The following is a 20233-nucleotide window of genomic DNA, read 5'->3' on the forward strand; positions in this document are numbered from 1 at the left end:
ATCCCAATATGTATAACAGTGCAACCTGATGAAACAGTGCTCTCTGGTCCACGGGGCAAACACAGTATATATACAGACATAACACACATACAAAGTATGCATATACATAGAACATATCTACATGAATTATATACATATATTAAAAATAAATATTATTAATAAATAATAGACTTACAGTGGTGTTGATTTAGCAGTTCAACAGTCCCACTGCCTGGTGGATTTGACTTTAGTACTTCTGGATCTTTCCTGATGGGAATAGCTGAAAGATGCTGTGTGTGGGATAGTAAAGGACCTTAGAGATTTTGTGAGCCCTGTTTGAACAACAATCCCGGTAAACAACATCGATGGGGGTGCAGGAGGTTCCGAGGGAGGCCTCAGTGATCTGAGACGCTTTTAAAAATATGTATTCTCCAGGACTATGAATGACCATATTAGTTTATTAAGAGAACCTCACTGCACGTTATCATTTTGATTACAATTTCTTGATTTTAAAATCAGAACTCTGTAGTAGTTAAACAAAAGAAATTCTGCACCCCGATGTCTCCTCTCTATTCCCACCCCCAGAATGAACAATATAACAATAACGAGGTAAAAAAAACTAATCTTTAGCTTTGGCACAAACATGGTTTTGGCAGTTTGTATTCAATTCTGTAAACTGACATTGAAAGAACAAAATTTACAATTTTTACAGAAGGCAAATGATGCAACATGTCCTGTTTTGCATGACCACGCCAATATTAAAAAATAATCAATAATGAGAAAGGATGCAAATATATATATTTTTTTAAAGACAGCTTTTGACTGTGATGTAACAAACTTTGCATTTTGTCTCTAAAAATGCGAAATCTACAAAATCGGTAAAATATCCGCCAATATTCTCTTTTTTTTTACAGGGGGTGTTGGGTGCTACTCCATTGGTTTTCATTATTCCAACAGCATGTTACCTGAAACTTTCAGAAGAACCCTGGAATAATTGGAATAAGCTTCAGTCTTGGTTAATCCTCATCATTGGTGTGTTGGTAATGATGGCTGGGTTTGTGATGTGTGTCATATATCCCCAGCCATGCAGCCATGGAAAGGAGATGTTTTACTGTCTGCCTTCAAATTCATCGGTGTACAATGTCACTGTCAATGAGACAATTAACCAATTTCCATTGTTCAAAACCACCATTTCATAGAATACTTGTATTTATTGAGTTTTATTGCATTATTAGAAATGTGTTATTTTTCAAAGTAAATATTAATTTTTAATTTAGAGATACCACATGGTAACAGGCCCACAAGCCTGCCTGCCCAAATATACTCAATTAACATGCTAACCCTGTGCCTCTTTCAAAAGAGGGAGGAAACTGGATCCGACCCTGAGGAAACCCACGCAGACACAGGGAAGATGTACAAACTCCTTACAGATAGCACTGGATTTGATCCAAGGTCGCTGGCGCTGTAATTGCATTGCAACTAATCACCATGGTAACTGGGCCACCCTTGTAATCCATTATTTATTTTGTTGTTAAAGGCTTTAAATTATTGTAATATGATCAAATAAAATACTGGTTTTTACTTTCATAAGTGAAACCTATTAAACCTGTAGAATGGCTGTGATACTTCACTCCCTGTTAAGCAGAACATCTTTTACGCTCGCTTTAAAAAGGAGAATTCAACTGTACCAACGAGAATCCCTGAAGAAGCTAGCGAGCCTGTGATACCTGTCTCAGAGGCCAACATCAGAACATCTTTCAAGAGGCTAAACCCTTGGAATGCATCAATCCCTGATGGCGCGCCTGGCAGATTACTGAAAATCTGTGCCAGCCAACTAGCTGGAGTGCTTACAGACGTTTTCAATCTCTCACTGTTGCAGTCGGAAGTTCCCACCTGCTTCAAAAAGACATCAATCACACCAGTGTGTAAAAAGAGCAGTGTGAGCTGCCTCAATAACTATTGCTCTCACATCTACTGTAATTAAATGCTTTGGTTGTGCCAGAATTAACTTGTACCTAAGGAAAGACCTATACCCACTGCCTACCACCACAATTGTTCCACAGCAGGCGCAATCTCATTGGCTCTCCACTCAGCTCTGGATCACCTGGACAGCTTTTCATTGATTACAGCTCAGCTTTCAACACCATCATCCCCTCAGTACTGATCAGCAAGCTTCAAAACTTGGGCCTCTGGACCTCCCTCTTCAAATGGATTCTTGCCTTCTTCATCCAAAGGCCATAGTCAATGTGGATCGGTAATAACATCTGCTCCTCACTGACAATCAACACAGGCACACCTCAAGGTTTAGCCCACTGCTCTACTCTCTCTACACCCACGACTGTGTGGCTCGGCACAATTCAAATGCCATCCACAAATTTGTCAATGATGCCACGGTTGTCATCAGAATCACAACGGCAATGAGGAAATGTACCGGAGTGAGATAGATCAGCTAGTTGATCTAGTTGGTTTTGGCAGTTTGTATTCAATTCTGTAAATTGACATTGATAGAACAAAATTTACGAAAGTTAGCAAAACTGAGGAATTTATTCCGGACTTCAGGAAGGGGAATTCAGGAGAACACAAACCTCATCGAGGGGTCAGAAGTGGAAAGGGTTAAGAACTTCAAATTCCTGGGCGTCAACATCTCTGAAGATCTATCCTGGGGCCTTCGTTGCAATGCAATCATGAAGGAGGCTCGCCGAGGGAAATATTTTGTTAGAAGTTTGCATAGGATGGGAAAAGGGGTGTAAACTCGGCCAGGACCATCATGGGTACTAGTCTTCAATCCATTAAGGGCATCTTTAAGAGGCGCTATTTCAAGAAAGCAACTTCTATCATCAAGGACCCTCACCACCCAGGCCATGCTCTTTTCTCACTGCTACCAGCAAGAAGGAAGAACAGGATCCTGAAGACACACTCCTGATGTAACAAAAATAGCTTTTTCCTTTCTGCTATCAGATTTTTGAACTGACAACGAACGTATAGATAATCCCTTGCTTTTGTTTCCACCTCCTTTTGCACCATTTATCTTTTTTAATATTTTATTTACATAACTGTCATTTAAAGCAATTTTGGACCTGTAATACACAGCACTGCAGCTGTAAAACAAGAAATTTCGTGACATGTCATGACAATAAACCTGATTCTCATTCTGATTCTGAATTTTGATTGATCTACAAGAATTGAACAAAAGACCCTGCTTTCAACCAAGGTACTCACCTGCTGAGTAACTGGTCTGGTCCAGATTATATAAGGAGGAAATTAACAATCTATATCAAGATGGTTCCACATTCTGGTCTCTGCTGAATGACAAGATTTAGCTATGCAATGGGCATCTGTCTCAAAGTGTCCCAAGGCAAGGAAGAAAATAATGAGCACTGCGGCTTAGTTTATGCAGTAATGTATGTTCACATTAAACAGTTAAAATGTCAATCCAGTGACATTAGAACCACATTAAATGCCCATCTTGATTTGGCAATACTAAACTGTGTGTTGGACTTCTGCAAAACTGTAGTTTTCTGATAAACTGCAGGACAAGTTTCCTCACTCTCCATTTTTAGACATTTTTCTTTCATTAATTTTGTGTGCTTTTGATGGCCATTCATTTGCCATATTGTGAGGTACGGTTACTGTATCAGGTGAGTTTTTGCATACTTTCCAACCTATGGACAAAACCACTCAATAAAATTTATAAGACACGATTTCTCACGCTAAAACCATGCTAACTATCCAAGAACAGTCCTTGCCTTTTCAAATGCATTTAGATCCTATTTCTCAGAATTTAATAAACTCACTGGCCTGCTGTTCCCTGGATTCTCTTTGCAGTTTTTCTTTAATATTTTAGCCATTTTCCAGTCTTTTAACACCACCCTCATGCCTAGCTTTGACAGGGTCCTGGAATTTTTTCCTTAGCTTTCCACAATGTCCTAGGATTCACTGGATCAGGACTCTAGGACTTATCTACCTGTATGGGTTTGAACCCAGTCTGCTGAAGATCTGATAATTGTCTGTGCCAACAGTCTATTTGAAAGGTTAGTATCATTGTAGCAACAGAGATTTATTAGCAACGCCTACTTCATTAAGCATGAAATCTGTAACTCTCAGGTTGTTGGTATGATCTAAAGTTGGGTTTTATACTTTTTTTTATTCAGAATAATATCAATAAATGAATTACAGCTGGAAAGGATCAGTATTTTAGCAAGAAATATCTTTGCATGTACTATTAATAAATACTCTGATGTTCAGTAAGCTCAAAAAATGCTTGTGATAACAAGGCAAGCAGCATCCGTTGACAGGGAAGCAGAAGTAATGTTTCAGGGTGGAAAAGCAAGTCTATTTTAAGTTGCGGTGGGGGTGGGGGGTGTGGGGGGAAGCAGATTGAAGGGATGCCTGTGATAGGATAGGGATCGAAGTGGTTCAGGTGCATGATTATTTTTGATAGCCATCCACAAGAGAGCAGTGATTTACATCAAGTTTATGTATGTAAACTCTATTTACGTACCTGGAGGAATGTAAATAGAGATCAGCAAGACCAGGAGAGAGAGGAAAAAAGAAATGCTGGAACCATGAGAAACAGAACATAATTGCCGTTGGAAATCTGAACTAAAAAGAGAATATCAGATCAGGTAGTTTGTGTGGACAGAAAATGACTGAGTTTATGTTACATCAGAACTGGCTAGTTCTGACATAATAAGGAAAGGATGGCTATCTGAAACTGCTGACTTCAATATTGAGTTCCATGGGCAATGGAAATAATTCTATGTTCTGGCTTGAAGGTGATACATATAGACCAGCAATCAAATTTGATTCATAGAGGCTGCTTTTCATCCATAGCCCAAATTCAAAAAGTGCACATGGTTGAAAGAAAAGTAGAGGGTTATGGGGTAGGGTGGGTTTAGTACTTTTCTTTAAAGAATATATGGGTCTGCACATCGAGGGGCGACGGTCCTGTACTTTGCTGTAGCGTTCCATGTTCTATCAGAGAAAGAGAAGCATAAATGTCTCCAGAGTCTCTGAGTGTCTGTGGATTCGCCTCCTGCACTGCCACAACCTCCGCAGCCACTCAAACCTCAGGCCAAACCTGAGCTCCAGGTTCAAACCTCCGGCTTGATCGGGAAACCTTCTGCCCCTCGGCATTCTCAGTATTCCTTCTCTACTTTGAATGGTCATGGATCAGAGATTACCAGGAGTAGGTTAGGAGATTGCATTTCTTCAAGCAGGCTGCGCAAAGTCCTTGCATCTTTCCGTCTGCATCTGGTAATGTCTTCCATTGGCACCACACAGATTCGACTACCTGTTTCAGGAATCGGATGTCAGGCTTGCAAATGAAGTGGGCTGCTGAACGTAGCTGAATGAATGCAGTGTGCCTCCGTGAAGGGATGTTGCCATGGGAGATGGTGTTTCTGGTGAATTTAGAGGATTTTGTGGAGCCAGAGTTAATGGTACACTTCCAGTGCTTTGAGATGCATGTTCTGGGTCAGAGCATGCAGATCACCACTTTCTGGAAAACAATGAACAGCTTCTTATCCTTGTAATGCATTGGCACGATTATTTTTTTCAGCTGCTGTAACTCATTGGACTAATACTTTAAAATATTTATATGCCATACAGGCGTTTCACATAGGTTGATAGGATAATTAAGAAGGCCTATGGCAGGGGTGGCCGAACTGCGGCTTGTGAGCCATGTTCAGCCCTTTGACATATTAATGTGTTGTTCGTGGAGATATGTTGGTTGAGATAGGAATCATATGAGCAGTGCTCACAATGGTCATTTTAATGCGCGTGGCTTCCCATCGCGTGATTGTAGTGTGTGTGGCTGTGTTGCGGGCGGTGGAATTAGTGGAGTGTAAGTGTGATCCAGGCCACCTGCCCCCCAGAGCTCTCGATGCCATGACCACGGACATTCATCTAGGCCCCAGCCGACCTCTATCCGAGCTGACTCCGAACACTTGCCTAGGTGCCAGCTGCTTGCCCTATCGGAGCTATCGATGCCCTGGGTGCGGACTCTCATCTAGGCCCTGGCTGCTCACCCCCTGGAGCGCCTGATACCCCAGCTGCAGACTCCTACCAAGGCCCTGGCCGCCCATCCATCCGAGCTCCCGACCCCCCGTATGCGGTCTCTCGCCTAGGCCCTGGCCACCCACCCACCCATCAGAGTTCCTGACGCCCTGAAAACGGACTTACCACCTGGCCCCCGCTGCCTACCCTCCAGAGCTCTCGATTCCCCAGCCACCCTCCCATCTGAGCTCGCAATGCCTTGAATGTAGACTCTCACCCAGTCATGCATCCATCTGACATCCCGAAGCCTTGACTGTGGACTCTCAACTAGACCCCGGCCACCCGCCCATCCGAGCTCCAGGTGCCATGAACGCGGACTTCCCACTCAGCCCTGGCCGGCCGCACGTCCAACCTGATGCCCCGGCCGCCCTCATACTGTGCCCTGCAATGGCTTGTGAAGTTGAAGCATCATGTAATCCTTACAAATTAACACCTGATAGAGCTAATTCATTCAGCCTTGACAACATGTAAGCTGGACTTTTAATGAATCTCAGCCAAGATGGAGGACCCACAATAATCAGTCCAGATTTTGAAAATATATAGTATGTATATGTGTACTTTTTTGGTTATTGAAACTCATACAAATTAGCAGTTTAAAATCTACGTATGTGAATAAATATTATTGCATACATGTGTTTCTTCATATTAAAAGGCAAAGGAGGAAAAACCCAACACCCAACCCCAACCCACCAATTTTCCCCTGCAACCGCTGCAACCGTGTCTGCCTGTCCCGCATCGGACTTGTCAGCCACAAACGAGCCTGCAGCTGACGTGGACTTTTTACCCCCTCCATAAATCTTCGTCTGCGAAGCCAAGCCAAAGATATAAATGTTTTGTAACCAAATGAGCATGTAAGAGTAAAAGCGTGTATATAATATTTTTTCATGTCTTGCTACTCTCAAAAATCTGGTTTATCATTTATGGCTCAGACATAAAGCAATTTTGGCCATCCCTGGCCTATGGGATGTTGGGCTTCATTACTCGGTGGATTGTGTTCAAGAGTCGAGAGGTCATGTTGCAAATCTACGCATCTCTGGTGAGACAACACTTGGAGTATTGTGTTCAGTTCACTACTGGAAGGATATGGAAGCTACGGTGAGGGTACATAGAAGAATGATCAAGATGGAAAATAAGTCTTATGAGGCAAGGTTAGCAGAACGTGGTCTTTTCTCCTTGCAGCGAAGAATGCGAGGAGGCTTAATAGAGGTCTACAAGATTCTGAGAGGCATGGAACAGCCAATGCCTTTTTCCCAGGGCCAGAATAGCAAACACCAGAAGGCACCTGTACAGAGTGAAGGGAGGGAAGTTTCGGGAAGGCATAGTTGTGGATGCCTGGAATGTCTTACTAAGGGGTGGTGGTGGAGGTGGAAACATAAGGGAGGCATTTAAGCACATGGATGAAAGAAAAATAGAGGGTTATGGGGTTGGGTGGGTTTAGTTTTTTTTGGGAGGAATATGTGGGTCAGCACAACATAGAGGGCCGAAGGGCCTGTCCTGTGCTGCAATGTTCGACAACTTCAATGGCTACCTAACCAAAATATTAAAAAAATCTTGCATAAAAACTTCAAAGCACATAACTCAAGTCGTCCATTTATTTGCTGCCAGTCTATGAATAACGTCACTCCTAGTTTTACTGTGGATTATTTTGCCTCCCTCCCTGAGGGTGAAGGCGTCGGGCTAGTGGAGCCTCTTCATGTGCATTTACGCAAACAAGAGTTGACATGTTTTGGGCATTCATGTACATTTGAATGATCTGTTCTGTTGGCAAACGTTTCAAGGAATACAGTCACCGGTTTTCACTGGTCAATTTGCAGAACTGAAAAAAAATGCGAGTGTTGCGCCAAGTGATCTCTGGCACATTCTTTTGACAGGAGTGGCTCGATGAGAAATGTGCACAGACATATTCCAAGGGGGAATGAACGACCGGGCTTCGCATCCCCTTGTCTGCATCGCCGCCGTTACAGATCTGCTGATTTGATGCAAGAATGCAGAAAACAATTCGTTTTAAATGCAATCGTTTTCACTCCCACTCCACCCGAGTAGGGGTTTTTTTTTAAATTACCTTTGCTATATAAAGGACACCGTTTGACTTGTGGAGTTTCTCCAACATTGTTTTTACTGGGGTTTTTTTTTGCAGAAGTCCAAAGTTGCCATTAATATGTAATCAGTGGTCAATGTGAGCGGTTGCTGGCCACTTTCAAGGCAGGGGGAGGAAGGTGACGGGGGGGGGGGGGGGGGGAAACTTTCTGAACCGTGGCTGGAAGGGTGGGCTCTTTTAAGGGGGGGGGGGAACTTTCTGAACCGTGGCTGGAAGGGTGGGCTCTTTTAAGGGGGGGGGGGAACTTTCTGAACCGTGGCTGGAAGGGTGGGCTCTTTCAAGGGGGGGGGAACTTTCTGAACCGTGGCTGGAAGGGTGGGCTCTTTTAAGGGGGGGGGGAACTTTCTGAACCGTGGCTGGAAGGGTGGGCTCTTTTAAGGGGGGGGGGAACTTTCTGAACCGTGGCTGGAAGGGTGGGCTCTTTCAAGACAGGGGGAGGAAGGTGACCGGGGGGGGGAACTTTCTGAACCGTGGCTGGAAGGGTGGGCTCTTTTAAGGGGGGGGGGACTTTCTGAACCGTGGCTGGAAGGGTGGGCTCTTTCAAGGCAGGGGGAGGAAGGTGACGGGGGGGGGGGGGGGACTTTCTGAACCGTGGCTGGAAGGGTGGGCTCTTTTAAGGGGGGGGGGACTTTCTGAACCGTGGCTGGAAGGGTGGGCTCTTTCAAGGCAGGGGGAGGAAGGTGACGGGGGGAACTTTCTGAACCGTGGCTGGAAGGGTGGGCTCTTTCAAGACAGGGGGAGGAAGGTGACCGGGGGGGGAACTTTCTGAACCGTGGCTGGAAGGGTGGGCTCTTTGCACAAATAGAAAGCAAGTGGGTGCATTTCGAAAGATTAGAGGTAGAACTTTGCTTTGCCCGTGTTGTCCTTTTCAGTTGCCAGATCGGGGGCGGATTCCGCTTGACAAGCGCAGGTGGACGCGGGGGCGGAGGTGGGGGGGGGACGATCCTTGGAACCTAGTGGCAGGAATTGGAAACCGCGGCACCCAGCCCGCGCGGTGCCAGCAGAATCTGCCACCAGGCAAACGCCACGAATAATAAAAGAAGCGCCTGCAAATCCTCTTTGCCACGGAGGGGGAGACTTGTTGGCCGCTCCTCGTGCGAGAGCGGTGCGGAGCCGCGGAGCTTGGAAAGTTTGACTTCTTGCACAGGTCGGGGCTTGAACATGTTTGGACTGACAAAGGGCAGCGGGGTCGACTTTGCGCCAGCGCTCGTCCGACTGCGGAAGTAGGAGAGCGCGGCCGATGCAGGAGCACCCAGCGCAGGGGGCGAGCCACCTCGGGCCGGCCACGGCGTGTTTCAGGGCACTGGGGAATTGCTCCCGGCATCGAACGCCAAGTCGTGCCGTTGCAGTTGAGCAAGCGAGCGAAACCATTCTGCTGACGAGTCCTTCCTGCGAGAGGCGACCGTGACTGGGGATCTGCTTCAAAGCGATGGAGGTGCCCGTCTCGGGGGCCGGCACCGCACCGTTGCCTCCAGGGTGAGTCCCGCACTTGATTTGAACCTGGTCTTGCCGCAGGTTTCTCAGATGCCTCGTTGACAGGCGAAGATTTGTCTTTCGAACCAAGTGAGGAGCCGGGCTCTTCACTGTCCCGTGGAGGCACAAGAGCTTGCTTTCTTCCCCAGCCTAGAAGGCGAATGAGAAAATAGGCGAGGGGCTGAGGGTGGTCACGACACGGGGTTGAGAGGGGCAGCAATGGTCGAGGGAGCGCGGATCGAAGCAGATGGGTGGACGAGAGCAAAACCAGAATCTCGAAACGGGGCGAGAGTAAGGAAAGCATGAATGATTTTCAAAAGTTTTTAATTGGCTGTAAAAAATTTTTTAAAACTCCTAAACACGAAAGATATCAAAAGGCACCTTTGAAATCAGGAATCCTGCTGATCAGGAACAAATCTGGCGTGTAAAAAAAAAAAAAAAAAAGTTTTCCCAAAGTTCTGCCAATATGGAAAGTTGGCCACGCAGGAGAATTCACAGCTTGACCTTCAGGTAAACTATTTGAGTTTCTTGTTTATCTCCTTCTTTCTCTTCCATTCTCACAATTGACGTGAACACATCAGAGTGGGCCATTCAGCCCCTCTCTGCTTCATTGTTTTTAAAAACAAGCCCTACTGCCACTTTTCTGCACTGTGGGTGCACCCCGGCTTGTCCACAGGAATGCGGCAAAGGGTACTGAACCCAGTAACAGGATCCTTGTTTGGACAATTCTTTTGCTGATTTTCTTCACGTGCCTTCGTGTCCAAACATCAGTTGATGGCAACTTTCAAAGCCTTCAGTGGCTGAAATCGTGCACTAACGACCTCGACGAGATGGAGAAACTCGGCAGGATAGGCAGCATTTGTGGAAAGCAATAGGAAGCTGGAGTTTTGTGCCTGAGCCCTCGGCTCAAGGCCTGCTATGTGGCCTACCTGGTATTGGCCTATCTCAAGAAGGGCTCTGGCCCAATACATTGACTGCCTGTTGCTTTCCACGGATGCTGCGTGACTGGCTGAGTATCTCCAGCACTTTTGTGCATTACACTAACCCCAGTATCGGCATCATTCCAATGGTTGATACCCACTCTTTTTTCTTTGGCTTGGCTTCGCGGACGAAGATTTATGGAGGGGGTAAAAAGTCCACGTCAGCTGCAGGCTCGTTTGTGGCTGACAAGTCCGATGCGGGACAGGCAGACACGATTGCAGCGGTTGCAAGGGAAAATTGGTTGGTTGGGGTTGGGTGTTGGGTTTTTCCTCCTTTGCCTTTTGTCAGTGAGGTGGGCTCTGCGGTCTTCTTCAAAGGAGGTTGCTGCCCGCCAAACTGTGAGGCGCCAAGATGCACGGTTAGAGGCGTTATCAGCCCACTGGCGGTGGTCAATGTGGCAGGCACCAAGAGATTTCTTTAGGCAGTCCTTGTACCTTTTCTTTGGTGCACCTCTGTCACGGTGGCCAGTGGAGAGCTTGCCATATAATACGATCTTGGGAAGGCGATGGTCCTCCATTCTGGAGACGTGACCCATCCAGCGCAGCTGGATCTTCAGCAGCGTGGACTCGATGCTGTCGACCTCTGCCATCTCGAGTACTTCGACGTTAGGGGTGTAAGCGCTCCAATGGATGTTGAGGATGGAGCGGAGACAACGCTGGTGGAAGCGCTCTAGGAGCCGTAGGTGGTGCCGGTAGAGGACCCATGATTCGGAGCCGAACAGGAGTGTGGGTATGACAACGGCTCTGTATACGCTTATCTTTGTGAGGTTTTTCAGTTGGTTGTTTTTCCAGACTCTTTTGTGTAGTCTTCCAAAGGCGCTATTTGCCTTGGCGAGTCTATTGTCTATCTCATTGTCGATCCTTGCATCTGATGAAATGGTGCAGCCGAGATAGGTAAACTGGTTGACCGTTTTGAGTTTTGTGTGCCCGATGGAGATGTGGGGGGGCTGGTAGTCATGGTGGGGAGCTGGCTGATGGAGGACCTCAGTTTTCTTCAGGCTGACTTCCAGGCCAAACATTTTGGCAGTTTCCGCAAAGCAGGACGTCAAGCGCTGAAGAGCTGGCTCTGAATGGGCAACTAAAGCGGCATCATCTGCAAAGAGTAGTTCACGGACAAGTTTCTCTTGTGTCTTGGTGTGAGCTTGCAGGCGCCTCAGATTGAAGAGACTGCCATCCGTGCGGTACCGGATGTAAACAGCGTCTTCATTGTTGGGGTCTTTCATGGCTTGGTTCAGCATCATGCTGAAGAAGATTGAAAAGAGGGTTGGTGCGAGAACACAGCCTTGCTTCACGCCATTGTTAATGGAGAAGGGTTCAGAGAGCTCATTGCTGTATCTGACCCGACCTTGTTGGTCTCAAGTAATGGGTATCAGTGCTTGATGGAGGCTGTCAACCTATCCGATTTAGGCTGGGGACATGCTAGAACAAGCCACTTCGTCCTATATGCTTACCTGTGTGTATTTATCCAGTTCCCTTTTAATGATCTGTGTACGTCTCTCCATCGTACTCTTTTTTTCAAATGGTGACTTTTGGTTAAGGTTGTTTCCCTTCCCTCTCAAAATGTAACACCTTGCATTTTTCGACATTAAATTTCATCAGTTGTATTTGCACCCATTCCACGTCTGTCTGTATTGTCTCTTAAGTTTGTCGCTGTCCTTCTCACAGTTCACCATATTTCCATGTTTTATGTTATCTCGTGATTTGTCAAAATCTAGCTTAAACTGTCAAGTGATTCAACCTATTTTGCTTTCTCTGAGCAATCTGTATGTTTTCAAGTGATTGCTCCAGCATTAGATTGACTTGGCCTATCTGTGATGTGTTTATCCCTAAGTGTGAATTTTGCAATTCTCCACCCCTCGGGTTTAATCCCATATCTTTAGAAGATCATGACCAATACTGCTGCTATTTCACTTTAGTAATGTGGAATGCATATGTTATTTTTGTTATTTGATTTCTGTTCCAGTTGTCCTTTTTTTTAATATAGATTTAGCAGTCACCTCTCTGCATGGATTTTGAAAATCCTATCATAAACTTAAAAAAATAATATTTAACTTCTATTTTTCTTTACAAATATCAGTTGCATTAATTTCCTCACTTTTTAAAAAAAATTGCATTTAATAAAATTTAAATTAAATTAATTTTTTTAAATTTAGGCATAGAGCATGATAATCGGGCCTACTGGCTCATGAGCCCATGCTGGCTAAATACCCCAATTAACTTACAAGCCCTGAATGCTTTGAAGGGTGGGAGGCGATTGCAGCACCCAGAGGAAACGCGCGCAGGCTTGGGAAGAACATACAAACTCCTGACAGACGGTGCCACATTCAAAACCGAGTCACTGGTGCTATAACAGCGTTATACTAACTGCTACACTAACGTTGCTCCCCCATAAAGGTGTTGCATAATGTATTTTGCAGATGTACTGTACAAGCAATGGTTTTAAATATAATTTATATGAAGGATCGTTCAAATGATCACCTGAAAGGAAACTTATTTGACTGGAAAATTGTGGTGTGCACCATTCCATTGTGATTTTCTGAAAGACCCTGTTCTTGCCCATCAACATTTTATGCTTTATAATTTGCAAATCGATAGATACATATGGAATTTTTCTGGTGATTATATATGAGAGGGAAGACAGTGAAGATGGCAGGGAAACCAGCTGATCCAGGTTGTTTAACAGCTGGCTGGCAGGTGTGTAATGTTGAAAAGATATTACATTTACCTTGTTAGTAGAACATAAAAGGGAAACAAGTGTTTTAATGGCAAGATGTTAAATATAAAAGCAAAGCTGGTAACTCATTGAAGGGCACCAGGCCACACAGTCATAAAAAACACAGCATCCTAATAATTCAAATTGGAAGGATATGATACAGAATTAGGAAGTTTCTGTTATCCAAAATATAAAAGCAGAAATAAAGTTTTGTTAAGGGTGGTTGAGGATGGTGTAATTGAATTCTGTTGTGTGATGTGGAGTTATAGTAGTGTCTCTATTGGGCAATGAGACGGTCATGGGAAGTCAGGGACATCATCATATATTGAATTTAGGGTATTTAACCAAAGCATGGGGCTGAAAAATGGCAGATGGAATTTAATGCAGACAAGTGTGAGGTGTTGCACTTTCGAAGGACAAAACAAGAAAGGACATGCACGGTAAATGGTAGGGCACTGAGGAGTGCAGTTATACAGTGGGATCTGGGAATACAGATACATAATTCCCTGAAAGTGGTGTCACAGGTGGATAGGGTTGTGAAGAGAACTTTTGATATATTGGCCTTCATAAATCAAAGTATTGAGTATAGCAGCTGGTATGTTATGGCAAAGTTGTATAAGACATTGGTGAGGCCAAATTTGGAGCATTGTGTGCAGTTTTGGTCACCTAACTACAGGAACAATATCACTAAGATAGAAAGAGTGCAGAGAAGATTTACTAGGATGTTGATTGGACTTCAGGAACTGAGTTACAGGGAAAGGTTAAACAGGTTAGAACTTTATTCCCTGGAGCGTAGACGAATGAGGGGAGATTTGATAGAGGTATTTAAAATTATGAGGGGGATAGAAGAGTCAATGTAGGTAGCCTTTTTCCACTGAGGGTAGGTGAGATACAAACCAGAGGACATGGGTTAAGAGTGAAAGGGGAAAAGTTTAAGGGAACATGAGAGGGAACTTTTTCCACACAGAGAGTGGTGGGAGTGAGGAATGAGCTGCCAGCTGAAGTGGTGAATGTGGGCTCAGTTTGAACTTTTAAGAAAAATTTGGACAGGTACATGGATGGAAAAGGTATTGAGGGTAGTGGACTGCGTGCAAGTAAGTGTGACTCATCTCTGACTAGAAGAGGCCAAGGGTCCTGTTTCTGTACTATGGTTCTATGGCTGAGGCTTTGTCACAAAATCGAGGGATGTTTTAATATATTGAAAAACGTTTAATTGGAAGAATATTGAAAGAAAGGCAGAGGCAGCAGGAGCCCTGGGGACAAAAAAGACTGGAATAAATAATTACAGCATTTGCAAGATGTTGGCGTGGCAAACTTTAATAGCCCATCCCTTATTACTTGTCTTACTGGACAGCTGCTATTTCTCTAATGAAGATCCTGACTTCCAGGCTTTTGGCCAAACAGCAATGAATGACATTTTCAAGTCAGAATGACATTTGATTTGATGAAGTTGCAGGAAGTGGTGGATGCACGGGCCTGCTCGTCCTTTTAAATGATGAGGATTATGTATGTGGAAGGAGTGATCTTGCCTTTGGAATATGGCATATGTTGAACTGTATTGTGCCAGGGGATGGGGGAGTACATCATCAGGGTAGTGATGGAGTGTCAGTCAAGTGGATTGCTTTGCCCTGGATAGTAGTGAGGTGCTCCTGTTCATCCAGTAAAGTACTGACATGTGACTTGCTTTGGTGAATCAGAATGTGAAATACTCACCGCTCCTTCTTGCCTGTCATGTAGTTATAATGTTCATATAGTAAGTCCAGTTGAGGTTTGATTGAATGATGACTTCCAACATATGGACAGGGAATAATCAGAAGTTAATAATATAATTGGACTTTGAATGGTGATTTGACATGGCAATGTACTTGAACATTGCATGTGTTGGTGCAGTGTGAGTGCTACTTGTTGTTTATCAGCCCCAGCTTGAATGTTGTCCAAGTCCCGCAGCTAGGACTGCCGCAATTATTACGTAGAAACATAATGATGCATAAGGCTTTGGAAATTAATTACTTCAGCGAATACAGTTTTGTTGGTTTTTAAATCACTTGTCAATGTGTTTGAATGAAGTAATTTCTGCACAGAAATACCATGCACTCACCATCATCCTCTGAGTGGAAGTACTAGCCTTGGGATTTTGAGTACCTTTGCTCCACTTAGATTCCTCTTCTCATTCCCAGACATTTTGGTCCATCTCTGCTGTCTTGTTGAGGCCACAAGGAAATTGGGGAAAAAAAATACATTGTATTGTGCCCTGACATTCTCCAGCTACACATCATTAACATCGACTTTTCTACTTTCTGGTAACCTCCCCTCTTGTTGCTTTCCCCAATCTCTCCAGAGCCATTCCTCCTCTTTTCCTCTTCTTTCCCCTTCCCTTTTTACCTGTGTGTCACTCACACCATCCTTTCTCTAGCTCCTCATTTCCTTCCCTTCATTCCAGTGCCTACTGTTATGCTATCTTCCTCAGCCCTCTCATTCTTCTAAGCTTCCCCCCCCCCCAACATTTGTTCCCCCTCTCACCTCTGTTCGCCGATCACCTGCCAGGCCATACTTCTCCCCCTCACCCTTTTGTTCAGGTTTCTGCCTTTTTCTTCTTATTCCTAATGAAGGATATGGGCCAAAACTTTGACTATCTATTTGCTTTTCACAGGTGCTGTCTGATCTAAGTTCCTGCAGCATTTTGTGTGTTGTTCATGGAGTTCTATTGTGTTTAATTTTCCTTTTTTTTGTTATTTAATTGAAGTGGAATTGAAAGTGGTCAAATTCATGTATAAACTTTTAGCACAAATCTGATTCAGTTTATTAGCTGAGTCTCCTTTGCAGGACAGGCATTTCAGTAGTGGCGTGTTGTAACTGGCCAAATAACACCTACTCATTTTAAGAGCAGCAAATGAAGAACAATATGGGCAGCATTCAGAGATTGTTATTCTGTTCTTTAATTCTGCACATTGTGATAAGCATTGTTGAAATTAGAATTGAACTTTGCATTTGTACATCTGAATAATCATCACCTTTGTGAAGGGTTGAAGGTGCTGTTGGGATGCTGCTTCTATGCCCCTAACAACCCGTAGGACAAACGATAGGTTATCATCCCCGCACCAATATGAAGTTGCACGTTGTGTTGGGGGGGGTGGCATCTACAATTACCAGAGGACGTGATCGCAGAGTTGCGCTCAGCTGGAAAACAAAATTGGATATGTCACTGATGTTACATTTCTGGGACTAATGACGTTTTGATTCCAGCCCTTGTAACAGCTACCAATGGCACATCAGCTTTTTCTACTACAAAACTTGTACGAAATATCTTTCAGCATCTATCGTGAGCTTACCTTTTATTTAAGCATTAATTGTCTTTACAATAATACTGGCCAGACGAAGGGCAGAACAAAGTTGCAGCTGTGGCTTGTATTTCTAAACTGTACAGTACTGTGATAGAGATCTAATAGCTGATAAGTAACTTTGATGGTCATCTGGAAACCTAATTCATTTGCGGGAGAATAAGAAATGAGATGGTTGGAGTCTTGGTGTGAGATCAGACTAAAGTTCGCTGTGAGAACGTATAATTTCTGAATCTACGTTGACTTAAGTGTAAAAGATAAAATCACGTAAAATTGCCACTGAGGTGCGTTTTATCTTCAAATACAGAAGAAGCACTCCACTATTGCTTCAGGAATGTATAAACATTGATATGATGTTTGTTTTGGTATTCCGAATTCATATTTTATATGTTTTGATATTTTCTGTTTAATTGGGAGATAAATGAAGGAATTTCCAAAGTGTTCTAATTTTAATTTAGTTCATTACAGTGTACTTGAAATAAAATGACGAATTATTGCAATGGCCAATGCAAGTTACTACCTGGCAATTAATTACAAATTCTTAAGTGTATGTGAATCTTGGAGGAGTTTTCTTAAAAGGACAACTTTAATTTGCTGAGTAGTGTGGTCTTTCTTTTGGACTTTATTGAATCTCTTAAGAAATTGTAGCAGAAACCGTCAGTGTAGTTTGATGGAACGATGCTACTAAAAGATCAGAGAATGAAACCAGCAGAAGCAAAGAACCAATGTTTGCAGTACAGAGCAATGAATGAGTCAGAGCTGGCAAGGCAGATTATTTTTGGGTGTGTTTGTGTGGGGGTGATGAGAAAACCCTGCATTTTGAAATACACTGTACATGAAAATATTTTAACAAGTGATAGCTACAAAGATGTTAATAAAACCAGAAGTAACAGGTAGCTGGCAAAAAACAACCTTGCATGATGTCTAAAGAAGTTTTTATTTTTAAAAGATGATGAAGCTGACCAGTCTTCTGGAGTAAGTATTCAAAATGATGTCAGGTCATTAGTTCTCATTGGAGCAAGCAGTATATATTTTCATGGTTCTTGCACAACTATTCAAAAAAATTAGGGTATTTGTAATTGGTCTTACCTGAACATAGTCAAAGCAAATAAGTTGTGACTCTTTCAGAAATTGTGTTTTATTATCAGGAAAGGAATTGCTTTTGGTTTGATTCCCTTAACCATGTCTTACTTGGACAATTCAGTTTTACTTTGCAGTTATGTTGCAGTAATTCACATAAATGCAGACTGAATTTGGAGAGAACTGGCGAAACTCTTCAGAATAGAGTATTTCTGCACTTGGCATCACTTTGGGCTTCCACATCAAATTCCATTCCAAATAATTGTGCAGAATGAAATGTGTGACATCCTACAGCATTAAAAGAAAATTGCCTAACTGGCAAAATCTATTATGTAGCTCGGGTCATATTTGCAAGGGGGAAGACCATGGACCATCTCGTTTTTATTTTTCTTCTTGCTGATTTACTCAGTAATGGAGTGGATATCAAATATCAGATATCCATTGCACTATTTTTAAAATGGTCTTCTCTTTTCCTTTATGGTCCCTCATTAAATAGCAAGTTGTTCCCTGGATGTGATTAGTGCCATTTCTGTGGTTTGCATCAGGAGATTTATTTTTCTGAGTCAGAACTACTCATGGTTTCCCCAACAGGCAGTACTCCCCAGTGGATCTCAATAGCTGACAAGAGCTGGAGAGGCCATGTAAGTTGAAACATGGATTGAAATTTGGACATGAGACCTTTGATTTTTGAACCCAACTCTGTTCTACATGAACTACTGGAAAATGAAAGTGCAAATCCTTTTGTGTGTGTGTGTGTTTGTACAGACTGGATTCCAAGTTATCAATAATCTAACACTAAGAAGTAGAGGACTGCCGATGCTGGAATCTGAAATTAAATCCAGTGGTTGGAGGAACTCCAAAGGTCCTGCAGCATCCCTGGGAGAAAAAGAATGGTCAACGTTTCGAGCCGGAATTCAGAGTTCTGGCTCAAAAATAGAGATCATTCTTTTCTTTTAAAAATATTTTTTATTGAGTTTAACAAAAACCCTTTTACACAAGCTATACTAATGATAATTTAAATCAAATTCATATCATATACATATCACATATCAATTGTAAATTAGCATAATTATTACATAACTTTTCATTCAAGGCATCAAATTCTATAATCAAAACCCATATTATGTCCAAAAATAATATTGAATATAAATAATACACATAAAATTCCCTTATACAAGATATTTTATACTTCTCTGATGTGATCCCGTTGTTCTGTGATGTGATCTGTAATTAAACCCCACTTTACTTATTAGTCTTAATAATAAAAATATGAAAGACAGAATTTCTTCCTTACTAATATACCCCTCCCTCTAAACAAGGTTATCTTTATATATATATATATATATATAGTAAATATGAATCGAATAATTATGATCACAAAGCCAAACAGTATGCAAAAAAAGTATTGGCCGTCTGATCACATCGAAAACAAGAATCCAACTTACTAAAACCAAATTTTTTTAATTTCTCCGGCGTTAAATATAGCTGATGAATAAAATTATAATTAATCATCGCTAGTCTAGCATTAATTAATTTCCGAATACTATTCTGACAAATTTCCATCCAAGCTTCTTCAGCTATTTTATGTCCTAAATCTTTTTCACATTCTTTTTCTCCAGCTAATGCTGTTTGACCTGCTGAGATCCTCCAACACACTTTATTCAGAATAAGAAGTAGATGCTGAGCTTTGTCATTCAATTGTATTAGTTTTCCTTGCTTTGGGTTAATATTCATCGTAATAGCGTGAATACGCCTGAGATTGTCTGATCTTGGAAGCTAAGCAGGTTTAGGCTAGGTCAGTACTTGGAAGGGAGACTGCCTAGGAGCACCAGGCTCTGTAGGTTGCTGGACAAAAGTGGCGACTCTCTGTCTGCCTTACGGTAGATAAAGTTAAAGAATTCTAAATGTAGTATTATGTGTCAATAATGTAACCTTTACCTTTTTTTTTTGAAGACTTTATTTAAAATTTTATAACATGAATACAATTAAAAAATTACATTTAAAGAAAAATAGAAAAAAAAATGTAAAAAGGTATGATTACAATATTACATCAGAAAACTACACAAAATAACCCCCCCCATTAATTGTAACACAATATTAATAGTCTAACTTAAAATTAGTCCAACCCTCTCCCCAAAATAAAGAGTGAAGAGTTAATAAAATTGACAATATTATATATGAAATAAAAATACCCACTTACAAAAAGAGATAAAACTTAACCTAAAAAATTCTAACAAAAAAAAATTGTCAATACTAAAATATCACGCTTAAACATATATTTAAATCAAACTTAAATGCATATAATTAGCAAACGGAATCCACTTTAACTTATAAAAAGACATCTTATTCTGAATTGAAAAAGATATCCTTTCTATAGTCAAACAAAATTTCATTTCCAAATACCACTTATCTAAAGTTAGTATATTTCTATCTTTCCAAGTAAGTGCTATACATTTCTTAGCCACAACTAAAGCTAAATAAATAAATGAAATCTGATAATCCTCTAAACCTAAAT

The 20233-nt window shown here is 42.4% G+C and overlaps 2 protein-coding genes across 5 annotated transcripts in view; both read left to right on the plus strand.

Moving 5' to 3' along the window:
• The window catches only part of slc38a11 (solute carrier family 38 member 11), a 77937-nt gene extending 69821 nt beyond the window's left edge, over window positions 1-8116 (plus strand). For 2 of the 3 annotated variants that reach the window (XM_069930523.1, XM_069930525.1), the window contains one exon: window positions 894-1593. In XM_069930523.1, the coding sequence (XP_069786624.1) occupies window positions 894-1178 (285 nt within the window). In that variant the 3' untranslated portion in view covers window positions 1179-1593. Of the gene's footprint in view, window positions 1-893; window positions 1594-7907 lie in introns of those variants that run through there. The other variant, XM_069930526.1, reaches the window with a different exon arrangement.
• A 966-nt stretch (window positions 8117-9082) lies between these two features.
• cobll1b (cordon-bleu WH2 repeat protein-like 1b) overlaps window positions 9083-20233 on the plus strand; it is a 182761-nt gene continuing 171610 nt past the window's right edge. The window contains exon 1 of one of the 2 annotated variants that reach the window (XM_069935345.1): window positions 9083-9610. In XM_069935345.1, coding sequence (XP_069791446.1) covers window positions 9564-9610 — 47 coding nt within the window. In that variant the 5' untranslated portion in view covers window positions 9083-9563. Of the gene's footprint in view, window positions 9611-10058; window positions 10118-20233 lie in introns of those variants that run through there. The other variant, XM_069935346.1, reaches the window with a different exon arrangement.

This window comes from Narcine bancroftii, chromosome 4 (genome assembly GCF_036971445.1).
Source record: "Narcine bancroftii isolate sNarBan1 chromosome 4, sNarBan1.hap1, whole genome shotgun sequence".
NCBI classification, from domain to species: Eukaryota; Metazoa; Chordata; class Chondrichthyes; order Torpediniformes; family Narcinidae; genus Narcine; species Narcine bancroftii.